This window comes from Mustela erminea, chromosome 14, assembly GCF_009829155.1.
Source record: "Mustela erminea isolate mMusErm1 chromosome 14, mMusErm1.Pri, whole genome shotgun sequence".
NCBI lineage: Eukaryota > Metazoa > Chordata > Mammalia > Carnivora > Mustelidae > Mustela > Mustela erminea.
The window spans coordinates 51,866,773-51,891,203 of record NC_045627.1 but is presented as its reverse complement, the minus strand read 5'-3'; the positions used below and the strand labels follow the sequence as shown (position 1 = coordinate 51,891,203).

The 24,431-nt window shown below is 44.4% G+C and overlaps 2 protein-coding genes across 9 annotated transcripts in view; one reads left to right on the top strand and one right to left on the bottom strand.

Annotated features, from left to right (window-relative positions):
* WDFY4 (WDFY family member 4) overlaps positions 1–24,431 on the bottom strand; it is a 266,523-nt gene that overhangs the window by 41,488 nt on the left and 200,604 nt on the right. Inside the window, exon 48 of one of the 4 annotated variants that reach the window (XM_032313627.1) lies at positions 3,216–3,650. The exons of the other annotated variants lie outside the window; for them this stretch is intronic. Within the exon in view, the coding sequence (XP_032169518.1) occupies positions 3,602–3,650 (49 nt within the window). The 3' untranslated portion in view covers positions 3,216–3,601. Of the gene's footprint in view, positions 1–3,215; positions 3,651–24,431 lie in introns of those variants that run through there. 4 annotated transcript variants of the gene reach the window in all.
* On the top strand, positions 215–24,160 carry LRRC18 (leucine rich repeat containing 18). Of its 5 annotated transcripts, XR_004278801.1 has the most exons (6): positions 215–350; positions 2,553–2,651; positions 18,344–19,199; positions 22,288–22,403; positions 22,494–22,682; positions 23,549–24,159. XR_004278801.1 is itself a non-coding variant. In XM_032313631.1 (4 exons), the coding sequence occupies exons 3-4, from the start codon at positions 18,436–18,438 to the stop codon at positions 22,307–22,309; spliced, it is 786 nt and encodes a 261-aa protein (XP_032169522.1). In that variant the 5' UTR covers positions 215–350; positions 2,553–2,651; positions 18,344–18,435; the 3' UTR covers positions 22,310–23,541. The 5 variants fall into 5 exon arrangements, 1 of the variants encoding a protein (XP_032169522.1); XR_004278800.1 differs by having other exon boundaries at positions 22,288–22,682; positions 23,549–24,160; XR_004278802.1 differs by lacking the exon at positions 22,494–22,682 and having other exon boundaries at positions 23,549–24,155.

Sequence of the window (24,431 nt, the reverse complement as noted above, 5' to 3'; positions counted from 1 at the left end):
CTGAGGAGGTCGAGCTACAAGCATGTGGAGTCCGTATGGCAAAGCTCACTTGCTACTTTATTTTGCAAGTTTGACGGGGGTGGGGGGGGGGAATAAGGGGACAAAATGTACCTATTATAGCTCAGGCAATGAGAAACAATCTCAGCCATTTTCAGTTTCAGAGAGGGTTCTAGAATTTTACCGGTGGTCTTTTGTGACACTGCCCCCAGGTGGAATGGTGTGCAGAAGATAGAGGCATGTCACCATCCCATTTCTCATTTCATCGGCTATGAGCTCCAAGGAAGATCCATCATTCCCTTACGACCAGCAAAGGACGCCGTTACCAGCACTGCCAAGACACCTAACCAAAGGTGAGTCATAGTTTTTAACTTTTTATTTGTTTATTTATGTTTGTTTTATGTTATCACTTCCACTTCTGTCTTATTTCATTTAATTTGAGAATTTATGTATATACTCCTATACTGATTTTTTCTTTTTTTAAAAAAAAATTTATATCTATATTTTTATTTGAGTCCACTTGACACACAATGTTATGTTAGTTTCAGGTGGAGAATAGAGCGATTCAACATCTCTAAACATTATGCTGGGCTCACCACAAGTGTGGCTACCGTCTGTCCCCACACACTAGTACACTATCACTGACTGTGTTCCCTATGCTGGGCCTTTTATTCCCATGACTTAGTCATTGTGTAACTGGAAGCCATCTCCCATCCCCTTCACTCAGAGACATAATAATAATAATAATAATAATAATAAATACCAGTAATTGTCATGCGTTAAAGATTGCAAAGTCTTTACCCATTGTCTAATTTCCACAACGACCTAATGAGGCAGCCATTTCTTCACTTACAGAAGAGAAAGTGGATGTGTGGGGTGACGGAGTGGCATGAAGCCAAGGGGAGTTCACGCCCAAATGGCACATTGCAGAGACTCGTGAAACCCTGACACACTGGACTGTGCAAAGCACGCGTTCGGACGAAACCCTGACCCAAGGCCCCCACTCACAAGACAAGCTCTTTCCTCTGCCAGGGCAAAGAAAACAAAAGTAAACAAAAGGCAACAAAGGAAAAACCTTAGTTGTGGCTCACTTAGAAGGCAGTTTCCTGACAAATGAGTAATTTGTGTACCCCTGGGTTTAAACAATGAGCCCTAGCAAAGTTGCTGAGTTATCATTGCATACCCATGAGATAAACGTGAAGCTGTTGAGGTATTAAAAGTCTGGAAGGATATAGAACAGGAAGTTATCTCCAGATGCTGAAACTGAGCGGCTTTAATTCTCATGAGGTTTTAGATCTCTGCACTTTAAAATGTATTTATCTTCTTGTGCATTTTCTTCCATAAAATGTTGATTTTAGTTTTTTAGCTTTTTTGCTTATCTGTGTTCTATGATTTTCACGTTGTTTATTTTCTAATTTAAAATGATGTACTTTTACTAATAGTCTAGAAATACACTGGGTCATAGGACTTTGGGTAACTTTTAATTTTCTACTTATCTGAATTTGATAATTATTTTAAATCCATTTATTGTCTAAGTTAAATGACCTTTTTTATAGTTTTGCATTAAAAAAAACAGTGGTGATATCCATGTATCTAAAGTTTTTGTGGTTAACCGTATTTTTCTTTTTTAATTTCAACTCTTTCCTTTTGTTTTAATACTTTACAAAATGTGCAGTGCTTGGATTTATTTTGTAGTTCAAATTACTTATCTGGTAATTATTTTATTTAATTTCATTTGGGTAGTGTAATTTCGGGCATATTTATTTATTTCTATGTATGCATTTTCAAATTTTTCTACAATGTTATTATTTGCATAATAGTTTTCATGGGTAACTTTTTGCTGGTCTTCTCAATGTCTGGCAATTTAGTTTAAAGGAAAAAACTGAACAAAAAGAATAAAAAATGTACAAATATATTTGTTGCAGCCCTAGTCACGACAGCACCAAATTGGAAACAACAGGAAAAGCCCAGTCAACCATATTCAGTATTACACATTCTATTGAGCGGTAGATTTTAGAAATTACACATCAGCATTTAACATAATATTAAGTGAGACAAAAATGACTATATAATTGTAGGGTTTATACGCGCATTATGGTCATTCTGACTTCATCGTGTGAAAAGGGCACAAAAAGAAAAACGCAAGAAATAATTAAATTCAAATAAGCAGATAAAAGATAGCTCTCTCACAGATCAAAGAGCTGAAAAAGCTATTTGGACAAATAACGAGGAAGAGGAATGATATTTCATGGGACTGACTCTGTGCTTTATATAGAAGTAAGGTGTTTGTCCCTTAAAAGGGGCAAGCATGGCTGCTCTTCCGTTAGCAATGTCCACTTCCGGTGTGGCCATGGCAGGCCAGTTCTGTCTGGTGGAGAAGTATCCACCATGCTGCTGGGGGTGGCAGAAAGGAAAGCCCCCCCAACAAGAAACTGGAGGAGCCCAGGCCCCGGGCGCCCCCCCTCACCCCCCCCCCCCCCCGCCACGAGGACAGCTCCTGCGCCTGCGCCTGTGTGTCCTGGAGACCTCTCAGCTATTGTGTTCCCACCTTGCAGGCTGGCGTCAAGACTATGCTAATTAACTCCAGGTCCCAAGTCTCTTGTTGCCTGGTGACAAAGTTTCACAGTGGAGGAGGAGGAACTGGCACAAACGGGGTAAGTTTTCCTCTGGTGGTGGCCCTCATTTATCGATTTATTTGAACTCTGCCAAACAAACTTGGCTTTTTGCTCTCCTCCTTTGAGTAAGCAACTTTGGAAACGCTGGTTCTCTCGGTGTGCTTTATTTACAAACCCTAGACACGAGCTAATTCATTATTTAAAGAGGAGGAAGCTGGCCCTGAGCTGCAGGCAGGAAGGGCAGCTAGCAGGGGCCCGAGCTGGGGACCCAGCCGCCCTTTCTTGGATGCCTGGGGCCATGGCCATCTTGGGAAGGACAGTGTGTGAGTCTCTGGGACGTTGGGGTCACACTTGGGTCTCTTTCCAAAGTCTGCATCTGGAGCATTTTGCTGTTCCACAGGCAGAGGTGACTAGAATTTGAAATGCTTCTTAACCCCAAGGTGACTGACCCATCAGGGGGAGTGCAGGGTGGCTACACTTCTTCACTCAGGAGGCTGGAGCCTAATGACTGCTGACCGGAGTGGGGTTTGGGGGCACATGCCATCTTTTGAGAAGTCTGGAGGCTAACTCTCTTCTGGGACCCATTAATAAGAGGGCCAGATTTATCACTGGACCCCTAGGCTGGGGTGGGCCTTGCAAGGAGAGACTCTTCAAGGAACACACTGAAACACCTGCCTATGTCCCTATTTCCAAGACAGGTATAATGGGAAAACGCAGGTGCTCCTAGTTCCAGTCTTTGTGACTTTGGATAAGCTACTTGGCCTCACTGAACCTTGTTGGTTGCCATATCCGTCCACTGGAGATGAAAACCAATATATAGATGGTTATAAGAATTCCTTATAATGTTTGTAAAATGTCTGGCCTGTAATAGGTGGTCAGTATAATCGCTACACACAGTCTGAAAGCAGGAACTGAATTCAAATGTGTTAAAAGCTACGCAGTGTCATTGCTTTGCAAAGGGTCTGGCACATAGTGAGTTCTCAATACATTTACGAACTGTATGTGATGTTACGTGAACTGAGTCCTGAACACCAGCTCCTGTGGGATGAAATGAGGAGTCAGAAAGGTTAGGAAATGTGTACGAAGTCACATATCTAGAGAGACAGAGCTGCGACTGGTCTGTGACTCACATGCCTTCTGGCCGGAGTCTGAGCCTTCAGGGGAAATAGAAGTACTGAGACAGACACTGCCCATTCTGCAGAGACCCTGAGCCCCACCGTTGTCTAGAGACCAATTTTTAAGGCCTAGTTCTTGGTGGCTCCAATTTCCTCTTGGAATTACTGTTGCTATCAAGAGGTGAGGGTGACTTCATGCTCTCTCCCTCCAGCCATCACCTATGTGATGGGAAAGTCAGGCTGGGTGATGTTTCCTGGTCCCTGGTCTCCCTAGAACAGAAGGTGTGCAGGGAAAAATGCAGCCCTCCAAACAGGCATGATGGGTCCCCCGGCTGCACAATCCATCGCCAGCCTTTCCATCCACTGCCAGTTTGACTCATTGCCAACTTCCAGTTTCTTCCCAGTCTTGCATCACAGACCTCATCTCAGCCCCCAGAGTGAGGTCGATAACACACACATGCTATCTCTGCCGTGAGGGATGAATCTCAAGGGTGAGGCTTGACCTGGTCTAGAGAGAGAGTTACACAGAACCTCGCTCCACTGAGGCTAGTGTCTGGAAAATATGAGTCAGGAGCTTCCTTGTCAGCCCAGAGGGCCAGATTTATCACTGGACTTTGTAAAATCAAACTTCCACGGAAAAGCCGAATGCCAGTTCAGCCCCCAGACAAGAGGACTGAGCAGCGTGTGACTTTGACAGGGGACACACTTGGAGGCTCAGGGCTTTCTCCGTAAAGTGGGGTGGATGGATCAAATGAGATAATGCACGCAATGCACTTGGACGTAAACTTAGCGTTCAGCACGAGAGGAAACATGTATAGAAAATGCCAGGCCCGCTAGAACGGCAGGCTGCATTTTCTCTTTGACCCACACATGCAACCCAGAAGACCATTCTAATTCTGCTTCTCCCACATACGGTAAATATGCGCCATCCTTCTCCTTCCTATCCCCCTGGTAGTCATCATCTTCTGCCTGCAAGAGGCTATCTCCATCTACTCTTCCTTCCCTACCTCTGAGACTTCCCAGCAACCAGGGTGATGCTGTCCCCCCTCATGCAGGCCCTCCCCAGCCCTTTGTCCTCATCTTCTACCCTCTCCTTACTGTCTCTGTTCCAGCCCTTGAGACATCTCCTTTCTAGTAAACACCACAAGCTCCTCCCTGCTTGGTAGGACTTTGCCCTGGTGCACCCCCCACCCCACAAGGGAGTTCTTCCCCAAATCCTCCCATGTGCCCTCATTTTAGTGTCAGTTCAAACGTCACCTCAGAGAGTCCTTGCCCCACCTTCTGAGTCTAAATTAGGCCACCCCTCCCCAGTATTCTCTCCCTGATCCTGGACATTCCCTTGGACCTCCACCAGGTTTGATTTTTTTTTTTAATTTAATTTTATTTTATTTTTCCCACTCTTCCAAGATTCATTGTTTATACACCACAGCCAGGTTTGATTGTTTTGCAGAGTGTCTATACCAGTTGAAATGATCTTGGGCCTTTTTGTTTGTTTTTATTGATTGATTGGCTTTGCCTGAAACAGGAGCTTCGTGAGAAGTATAGCAATGTCTACCTTGTTTACTGTGTCTCTTCCAACCTGACCCTGACCAATAGAATGACTCAAATACAAATTGTTGAATGAACAAACGAATGAATGAGCAAGGGAGTAGCTTGGGTTGTAGCAAGCTCTAGAGGTTAACAGTGGACAAAGGTATAATCATAGCTTCTAATTGCTGCTATGTTTTTTCTTTTATTATTAATATTATAATTGATGATTTGTGTTTAAAGGTTGCAAAGACTTTTGTCCTTGGGAATCAGCAAAAATTTTTCCACAAGTCTTACATCCGGCTACTCACTCCAGGGAAGTTTTCTTTCCCTTTGGCCGAACCCAATTAAAGTTTCATTTGTCGTACTGCTAACCCACTTTCCAGCCTCACTGCACACTTAATCTCACAGCCAAAAAGTTCATCACACCCTTGTATGCATCTGTTTGGAAAGTCTTCCTGTCCTCAAGGGTGTCCCACCCAGGGCTGGGTACGCACTTGGTGACTGATAATTATTTGGTGTGAAAGTGATGACTTTCCCCCACAGATTTCTCCATTAAAAAATAGTCTGCATGTTCTAGAAGCCCTTTCAAAGTAGGTGCATAAATAGTGGGTCAAGAGGGATTCCACAGCAGCTGTGGGATCTGGGAGGAAGCTGACCCCTTGCTAGGGTCGTGGGAGCTGGGATGACCTTGGTAAACACCTAGAATTCATGCCTTCAACCAAGACTGACTGAAGGCCTCCTCCATTCCAGGCACTGGGAGTGCAGCATCTGATTAGGGGTTGGGGGGAAGAGAAAGGCACAGACGATAAAAATAAGCACAACAAGTAAGCCTATTAGAAATAATATTCAGGTGATAAGTATCATGGAAGACAGTGCAACAGAACAAGGAGGATCAGGACACGCTGGGGTTCGGTGTGCTTCATTAATTGGGGCATCAGGGCAGGCTGAATTGAGCAGGTAAATTTTACCCAAAACCTTGAAGAAGATGAACAGGTCGGTCAAGTAAGTATCTGAGTGAAGAACCTTCCAGAAGGATGAAAGAGCTGGAGCAAAGGCCATAAAAAGGAGTTTGTAGGGGCGGATTAGAGGAATGGCCGGGCTGAGTGGTGGATGTGGAGTGAGTGTGGCTGTGAGTGGTGGAGGACCCTTCAGAGAGGAGGCAGTGGGTCAGGCCATGAAGCCACTGGTAAGTGTCCGGCCCTTATCTGGGTGAGACAGGAGTCACTGGAGGGGTGTGCACCAAGGAGTAACAGGGAGGGACTTGCTGTGGTGACAGAAATCCTCTGGCTGCTGTGTCGAGAACAGATTGCACAGGACAAAGACAGGTGCAGGAAAATAAGACAGGAGGCCGTCGCCAAGGCCCGGTGGCAAACGGTAGTGACTCAGCTCAGGGTGACCCCCAGACACATGGTGGGAAATGGTAGGATTCTGGATAGACCCTGAGCACAGAGCGAGCAGGATTTCCTGACGGACCAAACATGTAACCTAAGAGGCAAAGGGGTGTTGAGTGTGATGCCATGGTCTGGGGCCGAGATGCTGTTGCTGTCGGCCTGGCTGGAGGAGGCTGTGGGGGTAGCGCGGGGGACAGGGAGATTGGTTTGGGACACAATGTGTTTTGGTGTCTTCGCATAGTGCAAGGAGCAATGTTAAGTAGGCAGAAAGATAATGAAGTCTGGGGTCAGAGGGCAAGGTCTAGACAAAAAACAAAAGTTGGGGAGTCATTGGTGTATTTAAATAAAGAGACTAGGTGACATCACCCAGGTATAGGGTGTAGACTGAGAAGAGGTGAGTGGTTTGGCCATGGCCCCCAGGGAGCCCACGGCAGACACAGTTCTCATCCAGCCCCGACAGCTCCCTGCCATGTCTGGTTTATGTCCACTACCCCCGAGAGCTCCCACCCAGTGGGCTGCACGTAAGAGGTCCTGTGCACGGTTGCTTCCTGGTGGCCCCAAAACCCTGTCTGAGAGCACACCTCACAGTGATGTGCCAGTCCAGTACCACACTATGGCTGATGCCAGCCAGGTGGCTGGGTTTTCTCCAGTCTCTGGTAGAAATTAGAGCGGAGGGGACCTGGGCTTGTCTGTGATGGCCTTGGAGGAAGTGTGAGGACTGGCTCTCTCTCTCTGGTATGACATGCTCTGGGGATTTTTCTCACAAGAGCCCGAGTATCATTTGGAAAATAAGCAATAAGCCAGATCACGTCTGTTCTCGTTTTGTTTGTTTGGTGTGTTTTTGCTGTTGTTGTTCTTTTTGCTTATTTTGTTTTTGATTGTGCCTCTGGCCTGCCGGCCTCCCTTCCTTCTCTCTCTCCCTTCCACCTCCCACCCCTTCTCTCTTTACCCTCTTTCCATTTTCCTTCTTCCTTCTCCCCGGCGCTTGTCCCTCCCTTCCCCTCTGCCGAGGGCCTTTCCATCTGTTTCCTCCATCCAAAACACCCTCCCCATCTCCCTGGATCCCTGCTTCCTTCAGTCTCTGCCCGGTTGTCTTCTTCTCAAGGAGGCCCTTCCTGGTCACCCTCTCCAGAAGCGTACGCCCCCTTCCCTCCCCCCAGCACCATCTCTGTTTCTTTGTCACAACTCTTTCTCCTCCTAGCACTCCTTGCCACCTGGCATTGTACGCTTTTGCTTTTGCTCCTCTCCCGCTTCCTGTGGCTTGCTGTATGAAACCACGCCCATCCACAGCGGCTATCAGGTACCTATGGTTAATGAATGAGTAAATCCAAAAGAGCCATGGGAAGTCCCCTTACGGTCGATCTTCGGGGCTCCATTCTTGGGGGTCCTGTGGCTCAAGGAGCTGTCTCCTTGTCCCCCAGGATAAAGTAACCTAAAGTGCACCCGGTGAGGCAGAAATGCCACAGTAAGGACGCGGGGCTGTGGAGCCTGAATCCGATTTCTACTCTGTGGGACCGCTGGAGTTGTGGCTCCACTGTTGACCAGTTACGCTGTCCTGATCATGCCACGATTTCCCCTCTCCCCCAATACAGGAAGGCACAGCACAGGCCTCCAGGGCTCGCCTATGCTCACCCCACCTTCAGAAGCAGCCACTTTTGTGATCCTATTCACAGAAGGGGGAGCTGAAGCTCTGTGAGGCTCAGGGGACTGTCCAGGGTCCCCCAGATGGTAGAGGGGGAGGCAGAAGGCACCCCAGGTGGTCTGAAGCCCCTGTACTTTTCACCCTTCCAGGCCGCTTTTCGGAGCCCATTGCCTTATCTGCAGGGGAGGCCTAGGCCATGGGGAGAAAATGCAATAGCATCTATCTGGCAGTAGCAGTATTTAAACCACGTTGGTTGAAACTGAATTAGCGCTCATCTCTGAAGGTCTGCGGGTGCCAGGAATGACTGGTCCTTCTGCTTTCCTGTGTGCGGAGGTTGGTTTGTGTGTTTTGAATGCGTTCGCTGATGAACAAGGCATCTCTAGTCTGTTAAACTAATAATCTTAATATTTTATTTTAATCGTAAGGCACCTATTCCCTTTTGTTCCTTTAACAAATCCAATTAAAACAGAGTACATTCAGAATTACAAAATAGATGCTATTAAACCAATAAGAAATCATAATCTTCTGTTACTGGGCCATGTGACCCCCTGGGAACTTTTGCTCCAAATAAAAGTTGAATTCTTATTATCCGCCAGGGGAAGGGAGCAGTTTGACAGATAACAGCATGTGTGAGCCGCACGGGTGCTCAGGACGGAGAAGTAAATAATATTAAGGGTAGACAGAGCTGTACACGCATAATAGCCCAGGAAGACACTTAGAGCCGCACTGATCCGATTAACCAGATAACTGCCACATGGAGTGAACCTGATGATTCCCACACAGACACTCTGTTTGCTGCAGCTCTATTATCATGGAAAGGATGTTCTACCCAGAAGCCTTGGAATAAGGTGAGCTGTGGGAGTTTGGATAAACTACTTCATGCCCCACTCCACCCCATGGCGTGCTTATCTTTGGGTAGGAGGACTATTCTCACCGCAAGGGAGGGTAGTGAGGACCGAATGAAATGGCTAAGGGAGGTGGCGGGAAGCAGAGGGCATGACATGCCTCTAGGGGTTGAGCATGCGTGTGGGAGGGGGAGGGAGTAGAGAGAATCATGTGATTGACACAGGGGGGTAGCCTGTTTTCTGGGAAGAGCACACGAGCAACTCACAGGGATTAGACTTTACAGTAAGCCTGCACAGTGAAAATCAAACTTCTGGTGGTCTGCATACAGCCTCTCAGCCCCCCTACATAGCCAGCAGCCCCCCAGAGGAGAAGAGGGCCCCAAGTCTCTGGTGAGAACCTGGGAAGGTGGGGGCTACCATTCCTCAGCCATACTGGATGAAAAATCTGTATCTTCACATTCTTGACATGTTCAATGTGGCAAGAAGCTCACACCATGGGGGAGCTTGGCGACGGCCGAGGGACAAAAGATTCCAAAGCCAGAGGTGACACATCTTTTGGGGACATTCGGAACAAGCAGCTTTAATTTCTGTTCTAGGTATATTTTGCCCTGGGAATGCTAGGATTCCAGAATGCCTTCTTCTCCTTGGAGTCACGGGGCTGGCAATGTGCCCCCACCCACCCTAGGAATAGGATATAGGAAATAGTATTTCCTATTGCTAGAGCAAAGGCAACAGTAGACAGAGGAAAGAAAGGCAGCCTCGTATAGCATAGAGATCATACGCTTTGGTATCAGACATATCTGTGTTTGCTTTGGCTGTGCTACATTGTCTGTGTTACCTTGGGAAAGTCACTTGATTCTCTGAGCCTCAGTTCTCTTATTCTAAAGATAGAATGAACCTCTGAGTCATTGCTGTAGAGATAGAGGAAGGGCCCAGCCGCAGCTCTGCAGTCGTGACTTGCCACGACATGTCACCCAAGTGAATGATGCTGAGTGGATCTGATGATGATGTCAGAAAATGCGCACGATCGTGGGGGCCCTGTAAGACTCCACGCCTGCTGTCTGCATCTCTCTTGCCATGTGTATGGTAGAGCTGTTGCTGTGAGCTCCGCAGACATCCTTCTGTCTCTAGTCTGTCCCCTATCCCCTTCCTAGCAATCTGTCCTTCTGCCTACAGGAAAGAGGGGCTCAAAATAACACAGCTGGGGGCAGGAATAGAAAAAATAAAAGCACTTCATGTTTACAGCCCCCAGTGAGCCTGTATTCCGGAAACCAGCTACCCTGTAAAGCAAATAGATGAACGCACAGTTCCTGGCCCAGGGTGGGCACTGGACAAATGATAAATCTTTCCCCCAGGGAAGACTGGGCCCAAGTCAAACATTAGTGCCTATTTTGGAGCCCTGGCCAGAAGGTCCAGACAGGGGCAGCTCACAGACGGTCCCAGAGGATGCAACCACATCTTCACCTGCCACCTGGCTGCTTATGAGAAGACACAGATGTTTGGGGAAGGGGCAGAGGGCACACGGAATGATTTGAAGCCACATGGGTAGTCACAGTGGAGGGGAGGCTGGCCCCTTATGTGTCCAGGGAATGGGTCTTATGAAAGTCAGGAGAGAGAATAAATGCAGTGCCTTTGGAATGACTGATTCTACTGAAGGAAGTTTACATCATTTCCCCTTAAGAGATGGCCTGCAAGCAAAAGATACTTCTCACTCATATAGCATGACCTTTAGAGCTTTAGACTTTTAGTATTTAGAGCTAACTTTTTTTTAAAGATTTTATGTATTTACTTGACAGAGAGAGATCACAAGTAGACAGAGAGGCAGGCAGAGAGAGAGAGGAAAGCAGGCTCCCCACTGAGCAGAGAGCCCGATGCAGGACTCGATCCCAGGACCCTGGGATCATGACCTGAGCCGAAAGCAGTGGCTTAACTCACTGAGCCACCCAGGTGCCCCTAGAGCTAACTTTTTAAGTTAGCTCTAAATACTGGCTGGGAAACAGCTGTGACTTTTGGGCTTTGGGCTCTATAGTGTGTCTATCCTGTGTCTCAATGCATTAGTCAAGAGTGAAATAATTATTGTGAGATCACATTAGCGAGATGTTAAAGATATCAGATATATACAGAGTCAGTCTTAATTACAAATATAAAGACACATGAGTGCGACACACAAGATAAACTCTATTAGCATAGTGATGATAACAATCTTACAACTAAAAATGCCTGCAAATATTTTGATGGCATGAAAATATAGGTTGCTGTTACATTTTTAATTTAGATATCCACGGGGTGTCCCACCATGCTGTTTGATTCACGATGACTAGATAGAAAAATTAATTAGAAATTAGAGTCAACAACTGGTCCAGTTTTTCCAAAGTATAAAAACCAATTGTTCAGGACAAAAAGACCCAGTGCATTTAAAAACTTATTGTGTTAGGGCTTCTCAGCTATTCATTATATGAAACCTCTTATCTCTCCAACCATCCGTCCGTCCATCCATCCATCCATCCATCCATCCATCTACGTCTATCCATTTATCAATTTGTATCTCCTTCTCTGTTTTCCAGCTGCCCTTTTGCGGGTTGCTACTCCCACTCTGACATTTGAGGATTCTGTGAATTGATAATATCAGACCATCTAACCAGTTGTTATTGAATCGAAAGGTCATGAGTTTTACAATTCTTTTGCCCATATTTGTTCTCCTACTTGGTGGGCAGAACTGGGCAGGATGCTGACCATTCCGAGTTGAATGAGAGAAGGGATACTCCTGGCCTTTGGGGGCTTCTGGCATTAGTCTGCTTCCAATGGTACTCAGCAGCTTAGAGGGTCCTCATGGACTCAGCAAATATAACACACCCTAATCTCTATAGCAAAAAGCGAGGTCCCCAGCCAGATAAGGTGGAAGAAGTATGAAGTGGGTGAGGGCTGATCATGCTTCACCTGGCCTGGAGCTGACTGCGGCCCCAGATATGCTGGGGAAGAGGCAGCAACTGTTATCCTAGCCCCTGCTTTGCCTTGCAGGCAATTCATAAGCAAGCTTGGAGCCAAAGGGCCTGTTGGAGAGAAGCTCTTTAATGGAAAAGTCCTCTGTGGGCAGCTCCAGGCTGCTGCCTTCCCATCATCAGAACCTGGGGGGCTTCTCATCAGGGTGTGGGTGGGCTCTGGGGAACAGACTCAGCAGGGCTCACCTGGGTGGTCTTCAGTGTACTGGAAGCATTCTTCTTATCCAGGGTTCCTCTAACCCATGTTTATTGTATTTGAGCTGAACTTTATCCTTGAGCTTTGGGGAGCTCAATAGGAGAATCAATAACAATCTACATTTTACCCCTTGGAGCTTGGGGACTGGCCCTCTTTACTGCTCACCTGTGCAGCAACTAATAGGCTCTCAGCATACTTCCTCTGTGAGTGAACAATGAATGAATGTGGCAATAAGTACATCGATTTGCTTAAATTAGTCCCGAAGGACTAACACAAGGATCACGAACAAAGGAAACTTTACTATTTGTTCAGGCCCGGGAGACAGAATTGCCAAATAAAATATGGAACTATGCAATGTTTGGGACACAATGTATACTAAAAATTGTCCTTTGTTTATCTGAAGCTCAAATTTAGCTGGAAGTGTGTAATTTTATGGGCTAAATCTGGCACCTTATCATGCAGAAAAGTCATTGTTAACCATAAGATCAGAACACAGGTTCCCTTGCTCTTGGCCCATCTTTCTTTAAATTACGATTTCAATTCAAGTGCAGTAGGGCAGTTGCTCTGACATGCCATCTTGTGGGTGGCTGTTCCCTGCGCTGATATGCACGTGTGCCACATCAATGCCACGTGGTACATTATCTGGATGCCCTTTACTGGGCAAAACAGGGCTATGTGGGGGCATCAAAAGTTGAGTCAATTATCATATGGTTTCACTTATTTGTGGAGCATAACAAATAGCATGGAGGACATGGGGAGTTAGAGAGGAGAAGGGAGTTGGGGGAAATTGGAAGGGGAGGTGAACCATGAGAGACTATGGACTCTGAAAAACAATCTGAGGGTTTTGAAGGGGCGGGGGGTGGGGTGGGAGGTTGGGGTACTAGGTGGTGGGTATTAGAGAGGGCAAGGATTGCATGGAGCACTGGGTGTGGTGCAAAAATAATGAATACTGTTATGCTGAAAATAAATAAAAAATAAATTTAAAAATTAAAAAAAAAAAAGTTGCAGGCTTTCTAAACCAGGCCAAGCAAGGAGCCCCAGTGAAAAGGACAGAAGCAGAAGTAGAGTCCTAAGTATTTTTAAGTTTTTTAAAAATTGTAAATTTGTGTAAACTTTCCTTTTTTTAGTGCACAGTTCCCTGGGCTCTAACATATGTACAGTTTCACACCAGCACCACGGTCAGGATACAGGCAGTTCTGGCACCCCAGAAAACTCCCTCCTTCTCTGCCCCTAGTCAAACCTTCTCTGCCCCTAGTCCCGGGCAACCACTCCTCTGTTTTCTGTACCATCATTGTGGCTTTTCCAGAACACCATCTACATGGAATCATTCATTATATGGGCTTTGAAGATTGGCTTCTTTTGTTCAGCAAAATGCTTTTGAGATGCATCCAAGCGGTCACGTGGTCAACAGAATTGTCCTCTTTCTGTTTCACAGTGTTCCGTGATAAGGATATGCCACAGTTTTTTTATCCACCCACCCACTGGAAGGTCTTTGGATTGTTTTCTTCTGGTTTTGGCAATCACGAATAGAGCAGCTATAAACACATGCATAAGTTTTTGTGTGAACCGAAATTTTTGTTTTTCTAGGGTAATTGCCTAGTTGGGGAAATGTTGGGTAAGTATGGTAAGTATACAGTTCATTTTATAAGAAATTGCCAAACTGTTTTTTTGGAGGAACATTTTGAATTCCCATGAGTTTTCTGGTTGCTGTTTCCTCACCAAATCTTTGTACTATTTAGATTTCTTAAGGGTTTTTGCTTTTTTATTTTAGACATTCGAATAGCTGTGTAGTGGTATCTGTTTGTGATTTTAATTGGCATTTCCTAGTGACTAATGATGTTGAGCAACTTTTTGTGGGCGTATTTGCCAACCCTGTAACTTCTATGGTGAAAAATCTTGTTAAATCTCTTGGGCATTTTATTTTTATTATATTGTCTTCTTATTGTTGACCTTGAGTTCTTTGTAGATTCTATATACTAGTTATTTGTTGGACATGGGATCTACAGATATTTTCTTCCATTCCATAGCTTGTCTTTTTATTCTTGATTTTTTTTAACAGAGCAGAAACTGTAAATATTGTGGAAGTCCAATTTGTCAATATTTTCTTTTATGGATTGTACTTTTGCCCAACTCAAGCTTATGAAGATTTTCTTATATGTTTTCTTTTAGATGTTTCCTGGTTTTACACTTTACATTTATATCTGTGGTTCATTTTGAGTTAATCTAAGTTCATTTCAATAGTTTGAGATGATTATTTTTGTTTGTTTGTGGGTAACCAATTGTTCCAGCACTATTTGTTGGAAAGTTCACTGTTTCTCCATTGACTTTCCTTTGAACTTTTGTCAAAAATAGTTTGACCATTTGGCTGTATTTGTGTGGCTCTAATTTCTGGGCTCTGTTTTCTATTCCACTGATCTATGTATGTGTCCCTTCACCAACACCACATGTTGTAATTACATGATAAGTTTTAAAACTGAAAGCATGAATCCCTTAACTTGATGTTTTCTTTTTTAGAATTTTTGGATTTCTAGTTTCTTTATTCTTTCAATATAAATTTTTTAAAAAGATTTTATTTATTTATTTGACAGACAGAGATCACAAATAGGCAGAGAGGCAGGCAGGTGGTGGGCCGGGGTGGGGGAAGCAGGCTCCCTGCTGAGCAGAGAGCCTAATGCAGGGCTAGATCCCAGGACCCTGGCTTTAACAGAGGCTTTAACCCACTGAGCCACCCAGGAACCCCTCAATATAAATTTTAAAATCTTTTCATTCAAATAATCCTGCTGGAATTTTAATTGATCTTTAGACCAATTTGGATAGAACTGATTCTTCATGATATTGAGTCTTTCAACTTATGCTATGTTTCTCCATTTATTTAGATCTTCTTTGCTTTATTTCATCAGTGTTTCATAATTTTCATCACATAAATGCTGTACATTTTTATTACTTATGTTAAATACACAAATTTTATTTTTTGGAGCATTATTATTTTTCAAATTTCAAATTCCAATTGTTTATTGTTGGAATACATACTTTTTGTGTGTGTGTTAACCAAGGTGTTAACCTATATCCTGTAACTTTGCTAAACTCAATAATTACTTCCAAGAGTGTTTTTTAAATTTGGTGGAACTCTCTAGGTGGATAAGCAGATTATCTGTGAGTAAAAAAGTTTTATTTCATTCTTTCCTATCTGTATGCCTTTTATTTTTCTTGCATTATTGCACTGGCTAGAATTTCCAATATGATGTTGAATAGGCACACTAAGGGTTTACCTTCTTGCTTTGTTGCTAAACTTAGGGGGAAAGCATTTATTCTGTCACCAGGTATGATGTGAAATATAGGGTGTGTGTGTGTGTGTGTGTGTGTGTGTGTGTGTGTGCATGCACGCGTCTTTTATTGGGTTAAGAGCCTTTCTATTACTGGTATGCCATCATAAGTGGATGTTAACTTTTGTCACACATTTTTTTCAGCATCAGTTGAAATGATCTTTGCGGTGATCTATCTCTCAGCTCAACATTCAAAGCTTTTGGGTTCACAGTTTGGGACTGGGTACTAAAGATCTTGTTCATGGTTTTCTCCATGCATAGACATCTCAGGGTGTGTTCAGGAGTTCATATACAAGCTAATTAAACCTCCTCCTCTTTACAGTCACCCATTGGGGCTCTAAGAGTGGCTTCCCTCCTTGGTCTTCTGGATAGAATCTTGGGATTTTTATTTTCTAAATCAGCTGTGTACTTCCCTGCCACTATTTCTGCCTCTGGGGCCAAGTGGCAGTAGGGTAAAGAGAAAAAAGCAACCTCCATGTCCTTGGAACAGAAGTTTGGTCAGAGACAATTGTTCTCCTGCCTCAGAGTTTTAGCTGCCTGCTTGGCTGACTCTAGTGATATGGGATTGCCTGGAGCTGAGCCAGCAGAGGATGGAAAAAACAAATGGGAAAAAAACCAGGACATCTCCCTCATTCTCCACAACCCCAAGAGTTCCCCTTTCTTGGTTTTGAGCACAGAAGGGGGCTTTTCTTGTAAATCTTCCCATCACCATTGCTGCAAAGTTGGTCTTACTTTGAGTTACTTTTCCAATCTGTCTGATACTCTTTATCACCATATCCTCAGATATCTTTTAACTTTAGCCTTCATCTTATCCTCCAAGAGCTGCTCCAGGAGTTCTGTCTGGGGCCTTTAGCTGCATTCAACCGGTGAGACAGGGAAGAAGGCCCTTATTCCATCCTAACTGCAGCTAGAATCCCAGCCGTCATTTTTAGCCTGCTTTATCCTTTCTGGTTCCTCAATTCTGCATGATGTAAAAACTGCAACAGTGGTAAACACGGTACTGTCTTTGGTAACCAGCCAGCTATGCCTGAATGTGCTTAGTTCCTTGTTTCTAAAGACTGGGTTCAGCCTGCAAGGCCTGCTTGAAAGATCACCAGTGCTGCTGAGAGCTAAGAATGCTTCCGTTGGTTTACTCTGAAGATCTCCATCCCAGGAGGCTCTGATCCAGGATGACTTGTGTAGGGCTGGACCCTCTGACCTTAGCTAGGAATGGCAATGGCATGATTGATAGTAAGTCCCTGGAGGGTAATTTTTACCCACTTCCTTTTGACACTGAGGATTACTGAATGAGGAAAACGTGTGATGATAGACTCACATAGCCCAATTGCTGGTGCCTCATGTGTTTTGCAAACTTGGTTCCTGATAGAGGGCCTGAATAACGAACTACAGAAATCGTAGGGCATCTCTCCCACTCATGCCTGTAGGGAAATGGAGCTAATGTAATGATGTGTCTCCTGACAGTATGCTTTTGTCCAGGGAGGGAGCTTGGTCCCAGATAGAAAATCAGTAAGCAAAGGGCACCAGGTTTTAGAAAACAGCCCCTAGAATAGGACAGGACAGTTCTTAGCTAAAGATCTTCCTTACTCCCAAGCCTCAGTCTTCTTTTCTTTACAATGGAGATAATCCTATGGATCTTATTGGACAATTGGAGATTAAAAGGAATATGTGCAAAGTTCCTGATAATGATATTTAACGGTTAACATTAATCAAGGTTTTACTATGTGCCAAGCACTGTGGTAAGCACTTTATGGCTTAGATAATTTACACTCCTCAAGAGCCCTATCAGAGGGTCGTTTTCATAAATGAGATAACTGTGGCACTGAAACTTTAAGAAAATTCTTTAATGCAGAGCTAGACTTCTAAGCCAAGCATTCTGAGGCCAGAATCTACCCATGCCTCTGTCCATTCTACTTCTCCATAGGGCAGCAGTCATAGCTAACATCAGACCTGTCAGTGCAGAGGTGTCTGTCCTGGGGCCGCAGCGTGAAGGAAGTGAGGGAGGAAGCATGGGGGTAGGAAGTAGGAAAAGACAGCCTTCTCTTGCTGCCAGGCTCAACCCTGGCTGCTCCAGCCTCCTCACAGAGGTGTGGGCACCCACATGCACTTGCGGGCCGAGTGAAAGATGCTCTCTTGCTGTTCCTGACACACTGCAGTGACAGTAGCTCATGCCCAACTGTTGCCTCTGGGTCCGGGAAGAAGGTGAGGAGTGATGTAAGATGTGAGTCCATTCACTCCCACCTAATCCCTCATACCCAGGCTGTGCTGCTTCTGAGAACTCAGCAGTCCCCACCCTAGGGACTCATGGGATAACTGTAAGGGAACACTAGATTTATGTGAGGGTCTGGGAAGTAGCAGATAGTCAAGAAAACACACACACACAAACATAGCCCTTGGTGGTGGTGTGTGGGGGTGGGGTATGCCTGAGCCCAGGACATTGGAAAGATTCGTATGTCAGGGAATGGCACAGCCAGAGGAACACTGACCATCCTTTTGGCCAACCCTGCACCCCCGAAGAGGACACTGAATTTGCTGAAGACCTCTGGCTAGGTGACTTCTGCTGATGCCCTAATTTCTGTCCACCCTCCTCATTCTCTCCTTTAACCACTAGCGAGTGAAGCATTACAATTCAAGGGGAGTCTGGTGCCCTCATGTCAGCTGCTAACTAGACTTCTTTTCTCTTCTTGTCACAGTATATATAGCAGTTTCTTGTGACTTTTCCCTCAAGCCGACCACCCACCTATCAGAACAGCACACTTCAAACCTACGCCCTTACTAAAAGAACATGGCCAAGGGCGGGAAAGGCCCTAAGGGCAAGAAGATCACCCTCAAAGTGGCCAAGAATTGTATCAAAATCACATTTGATGGGAGAAAACGCCTTGACTTGAGCAAGATGGGAATTACCAATTTCCCCAAGTGTATCCTGAGACTAAATGATGTGGATGAGCTCGACCTTAGCCGGAATATGATCAGAAAAATCCCTGAATCAATCTCCAAGTTCCAGAACCTGCGGTGGCTGGACCTGCACAGCAACTATATTGACAAGCTTCCTGAGTCCCTCGGCCAGATGACAACTCTGCTCTACCTCAATGTCAGCAACAACAGGCTCATCACCAATGGGCTGCCTGCGGAGCTCAATCAGCTCAAGAATATCCGTACCTTGAACCTAGGCTTAAACCACCTGGACAGTGTGCCCACCACCCTGGGTGCTCTGAAGGAGCTCCATGAGGTGGGGCTCTATGACAACCTGCTGACCAGCATCCCCAACAGCATCTCCAAGCTCCCCAAGCTCAAAAAGCTCAACATAAAGCGAAATCCCTTTCCCAAGTCGGAGGAGTCAGACACATTCCTAGATACCATCAAGAGGCTGGACAACTTATATCTGGTGGAAGACAAGGATCTTTGTTCAAATTGCCTGAAAAAATGCCAACAGGCCCGGGACAAGCTGAACAAAATCAAGAATATTGCCACAGGAGCTCCGAGAAAGGCCATCTTTTCCAATTTGGTCTCACCCAACTCTATGGCCAAGGATTCCCAGGAAGACTGGAGGTGACCAGGGACCCTAACCCTGAAGCAGGAAGGGAAAAGGGAGGGAGGAAAGAAGGTAGGGGGTGGCATCTACAGGGAACTGTGGGAGCCCTCTATTCTTGCAACAGCTCCTCTAGCCAAGCCCATAAAATACCTTTCCCTTCCTCCTTGGCTTGTAATTTTGTTGAATGAAGGGCTTTTAATTCTTTGTCTCTTCTATCCTCTCTGCATGCACACACCCACAGGTATAGGCACAACGAATCAGAAAAGGTCCATCCATCCCCGCTTCTTCCCAGAATTCTCCTACCTATAGCCCATGACCAGGGTAGCCATTACGGCCAGCACACTCTTAGTCACAGTGCAATTTAGGACCGACTGCCAGCTCCCATATGTGGAGTTCATTCTGTGGGCATGCTTTGGCTCAGGGCTTCGGAGACCAGGAATCTCAGAGCATGGATTGGTAGGAAGGCAGATGGGCATTGAGTTTTGGGAAGGTGACAAAACTGAGCCACAGAGATGGGCAGATATTATCATTAAGTGTTGATAGGTAATGTCTTGTACTAAAGGCAGTCTTACCTTTTTTTCTCTTGTCTGCATATTCACAGTTGGTTCTAGGAGCTTTCTAGACTGAATATGCAAGCTCTTTACTGGCTGTGAATGAATGAGATTGCATTCCCATCTTCTCATATCCAGTTCTTTTCCAGACTCTTGTGAGAGTAAGGAAAGAATGGGTGCAGGTATGGGTCAGTGCATAAATATCTTACCAGGCACTGTGCTAGATACAGGGACTGGGTCAGCACGAGAAAGCTTGCCTTGTCCTGGGCAGACCAGTTGAAAGAAGACAGGACCAGATTATTGTCCGAGAAAGTAAGGCAATCAGAGCCAAGTGGTACACAGGTCTGGCCTGGCCTAGAGAAAAGCCAAAGATTCTGGAGCTGGACAGATCCAGGTCCAGGACAGCTCTGTTTTTTCATTTCCCTGGACACCTTACTTAGCATTGGTTAGCTCATCTGTAAAGTGGGAATAGTATGAGCCCCAACTGGAAGGGCTATTGTGCACCTATAGCAAATAGCACACAGAGGAAGTACTCAGCAGAAGTCAGTTCTCTGCATGAACTAAAGCTTGGTGCATCTCAAAGCTGAAATACTACTTTGGACGATGTCCCTAGTCACAGTCAGTCTTTGGTAGAATTGACAATGGTGGAGAGAACCTTCTCTGTACGAGTCACTAACACCCACTCATCCCTTCCCGCTGCCTAAATAAGGAGAGGATCAAGGAAAATGTGTTTAGGAAACCATTTTTTTTTTCCTAATCAAGGCTTGCCTATGTTGGTGGCAAGTTTTGTTGTGGTCCATGGAAAAGCAGGGGGGGGTCTGTTAATACAGTGGGACTAGCTTGTTTCTTTTTCACATGATAAAGCACAGCAGACAGCATATTTCATTTCTTCACTCCTCGCTGCTTACTTTCCTTTGGAATGCTTAGCTGTGGCAACTCTTTCTCCAAAATCTCTGAAAATATGACTCAAAATTCCCTTTTCAACTTTTCCCTTTATTAAATGTTTTCCATTATGAAAATAACTAAACCCCAGCATAGTTTTAAATATAACATCTTAAACTATCCACAGCCCTACAGTGTGAGCCAGTGATCATAGTGACAGATTTCCTTACTAGTTATGGTTCTGTATATATTTTTATATGCAGTTAAAATGACAACATTTATCTCATTTTATCCTGCTTTGAAATCCATGTTGGTACATGGTCTTAATAACCATAATTTAAAACATCTGTGAGCCTGTTGAACACACATAAGTTACTATTGGGTATTCAAGTTGTTTCCAGAATTTCACTCCTAGAAATAATTTTGTGAGGCAAGTCTCTACCATGAAGACTTTATAAACTATTCTGCATTGTTTTCTTGCTGTAGCTTTATTATTGCAAATGTTAATAAGAAGCATGTTTTTTAAAATTATTTTTGATACCTGTTATCAAATAGTTACAATAGGATTATACATTTATGTATCTAGCAGTAGAATATTAGAGAATCTGTCTCGCTGCCTCATGGTCAGCTCTGAGAGTATGTACCCTCCTTTACATTTCCCCCAGAAGTGATTTCCCAGAAGCCCTTCCCAAGACAAACAGAGCAGCCTCATCTGTGAAGTACATGATGAGATGTCCTGCCTTAGGCTCAGGAGGCACCCCTAGCACGTGGGGCCTTGAGCATGTCCTTGAGGTAGCCATTCTGTTTTAGCAACCTCATCTCTCACCAAGAAGTACGGAATCCATGCAGGACACATGATCCAAACACAGAGTGGTGCCCAATTATTTGGATCCTACCCATTTCCATTCCTAACCCCTGGAGACATTTTTTTCTTTAGCATTAATGTTCCCCTCTTAGTCACTCAAAGGAACTGGCAGAGAACAGGAAGGAAGCAAAAAAGTCTCCCTGTGCCCCCAGGCAGATCTTGTTCTGGACCACGCATTTGCCCCTTACTCTCTAGCCTGCTCCCCCACACCATACTTCTTCCATGGCCCTTGGTCCTCAACAACTCTCAAGCACTGGTCCTGGATTCATTGCCAGCTAAATGGTTGGTGTGCAAGATGACATTTATTTTCCATCATTGGTCTGGGTGCTTGATAATGCTTTCATTCTCACAGCCATGTCTTAGGAAAGCATTATAAATGTGTTTACCTTCACCAGGACTGATAAATAAATGGGCAGGTTTTGATTTGCCACAAGAGATGTTCATGGTAGATACCTTGTTAGCCAGGAAACCCTGGCAGTAGAATGAAGCAGAGTGTGGAGATAAAACAGGAGTCATCTTGCACATTTTTTTTTCTCATCAAGAAAAAGGCTTGATGTTGACGTTTTTTCATGCTCTAACATACACAGTCACTTTTCTTTCCTGAATATCGTATTAAGCCTAAAACACTTGCTAGGAAAACCATGAGGTTTTGCTTTCCTCAAACAGAACAAAAACCCCGTTTAGGCTAACCTAGTCCCTGCCCGCTCTGAAAGCCAGGCATGAATGACCTCTGTGTGACCTCTTACTGTGTTTTGCCTCCATGACCTGGAGTAAAATCGCCTCAGTCTCTTGTGTCTCCATCCCCAGGATCCGTTCAACATCTCCCTAGAGTAGTTTATGGCAAAAACTTGAAGACTAATCAGCCAACAAGGATAAACGACTCTGAAGAAGAAAAGCCCTCGGTTAGGAGAAGAAAGAGAGTGGTAAGGGGAACATTCTGGAAGCTAGGCCTTGTGGTGCTGGCCAAGATACTGACTTGCTTCTTAAATTCACTTTGTCTCTCTTTGCTTTAGACCATTTATGTGTGAAAATGACTTTGGGAAATATTTGGTGAATTTTTTTTTACATATATAGAGGAAATGTTTAAGAAAATGATAGACATAAGTCACAGAAAATTAAAGTTTTATAAGAAGACTTTAAGACTTAAAAGACTTATGGTATTTATACTCAAACTGGTAAAGTTTCTATGCCAGTCGCTTATGGTAAGTTATGTATGTATAAAGCAATCCGTCAAGCAACTAAAATTTATACAAAATATTTACACAAAGATAAATACTCAAAAGTACTGTAGATAAATCAAAGTAGAATTTTAACAAATCTTTCAGTAATGCATGGGTAGGAAAAAAAAAGAAAAAGAAAAGAAAACAGAAATGAACAACAGGAAAAAACATACACAGGGAAACAAAAAATAAAATGGCAGACTTATATCCTAACATTTCAATAATTACATTAAACGTAAGCAGTCTTCTTTATTTGTAATGGCCCTAAACTAAAAACCGTCAAGTTTCTCTCAATGGGCAAATGGTTAAACTCTAGTGTATCCATATCGTGGAATACTATTCAGCAATAAAATGGGACATACTATTGATACATGCAATCATTTGGATGGATTTCAGTAGCATTAATCTGAGTAAAAAAGGCCAACCTCCATGGGTCACACACTCTATGACTCCATTTTTAGACCATTCTCTAAAGAACAAAATGATTGTGATGAAAAACAGATTAGGGGTTTCCAGGCTTTAGCACTGTTGAGAGGTGGTGGAAGGTGGGCAGGACCATAAAATGGTAGCACAAGAGATCTCTCTCTGTGGTGCTATAAACAACTCATTCTGTTATGGTGGTGGTGGTTATAAACTCTACACATAGGAGAAAATGACACAACTATGTATACATAGTATACCAATGTCAATTTCCTGGTTTTTAAATTGTACCAGAGTTAACATAAGATGTAACAACCATATACGGAAATTAAGAGAAGGCTGTGTGGGGACTCTATGTAGTATTTTTGCAACTTACAGTGAATCTATAGTTATTTTAAAATAAAAAATTTTTTTAAACAATCTTGCAGCCTGGATGCAGCAATAAACAGATCCTTGTACATCTGCCAAGTACTAATTTATGAGTAAATATGACAAGCTGCAACCATCCCGAAGAGCTAAGGCATTTCAGGAGAAAGAGCACCTTGACCTCAGTTCACCAGACTAATCTAAAATTATCCATTGTTGATCTTGTCACTGAAGATGCTATAATAATAAAAAGTAAATGTATGGCTTCTCTACCCATGTTTCAGGTTTTCTGGTGGTGAGTGGGCACAAGGAGCAAGTTGGGTGGGGGACCTTGAACCAGTGGGCTACTCTTCATTTTTCTGGGTTTTCACCCCAACCCCTCCTGGCCCCATGGAAACAATGTGACTAAGCTGGAAGGATAAAGGGGTCAGGCTTGGTATAGACAGAGAGGCTTAATTGCAGCTGTTACCTAGAAGTGGGTCTGAGGTCCTGGCTAAGGGTATAGCAAAGAAGAGATGTGAGCAAGAGAGAGAATAGTCACATGAACAGGGCCTGAAACCAAGGTCTACACATGATCCACGAAGGGCTCAGTGCAGGTTACTGGACTCAGCTGCTCATGGCCTGCTGAGCCAACAATGTGAACAGTTCCTAGGGACACCTGAGTGGCTCAGTCATTAAGCATCTGCCTTCTGCTCAGGTCATAAGGCCAGGGTCCTGAGATCGAGCCCTGCATCAGGTTCCCTGCTGGGTTGGAAGCCTGCTTCTCCCTCTCTCACTCCCTCTGCTTGTCTTCCCTCTCTCTCTGTGTCTCTGTCAAATAAATAAATAAATAAAATATATTTTTTAAAAAGCATAGTTCTTAAATGCTGGGGCAATGGTTATACCCCCAGTTGTTTAGTTCACCCCAGGTTCCAGCAACTTAGCTCTAGACACTGGGGTCTGAGC

What these genes read in the sequence shown, in the direction of transcription:
- LRRC18 (XM_032313631.1), top strand. Translation starts at nt 18,436, where the DNA reads ATGGCCAAGGGCGGGAAAGGCCCTAAGGGCAAGAAGATCACCCTCAAA. An exon ending in GATTCCCAGGAAGACTGGAG is followed by an intron (nt 19,200 to 22,287) that starts GTGACCAGGGAC and finishes CTCCATCCCCAG; the next exon opens with GATCCGTTCAACATCTCCCT.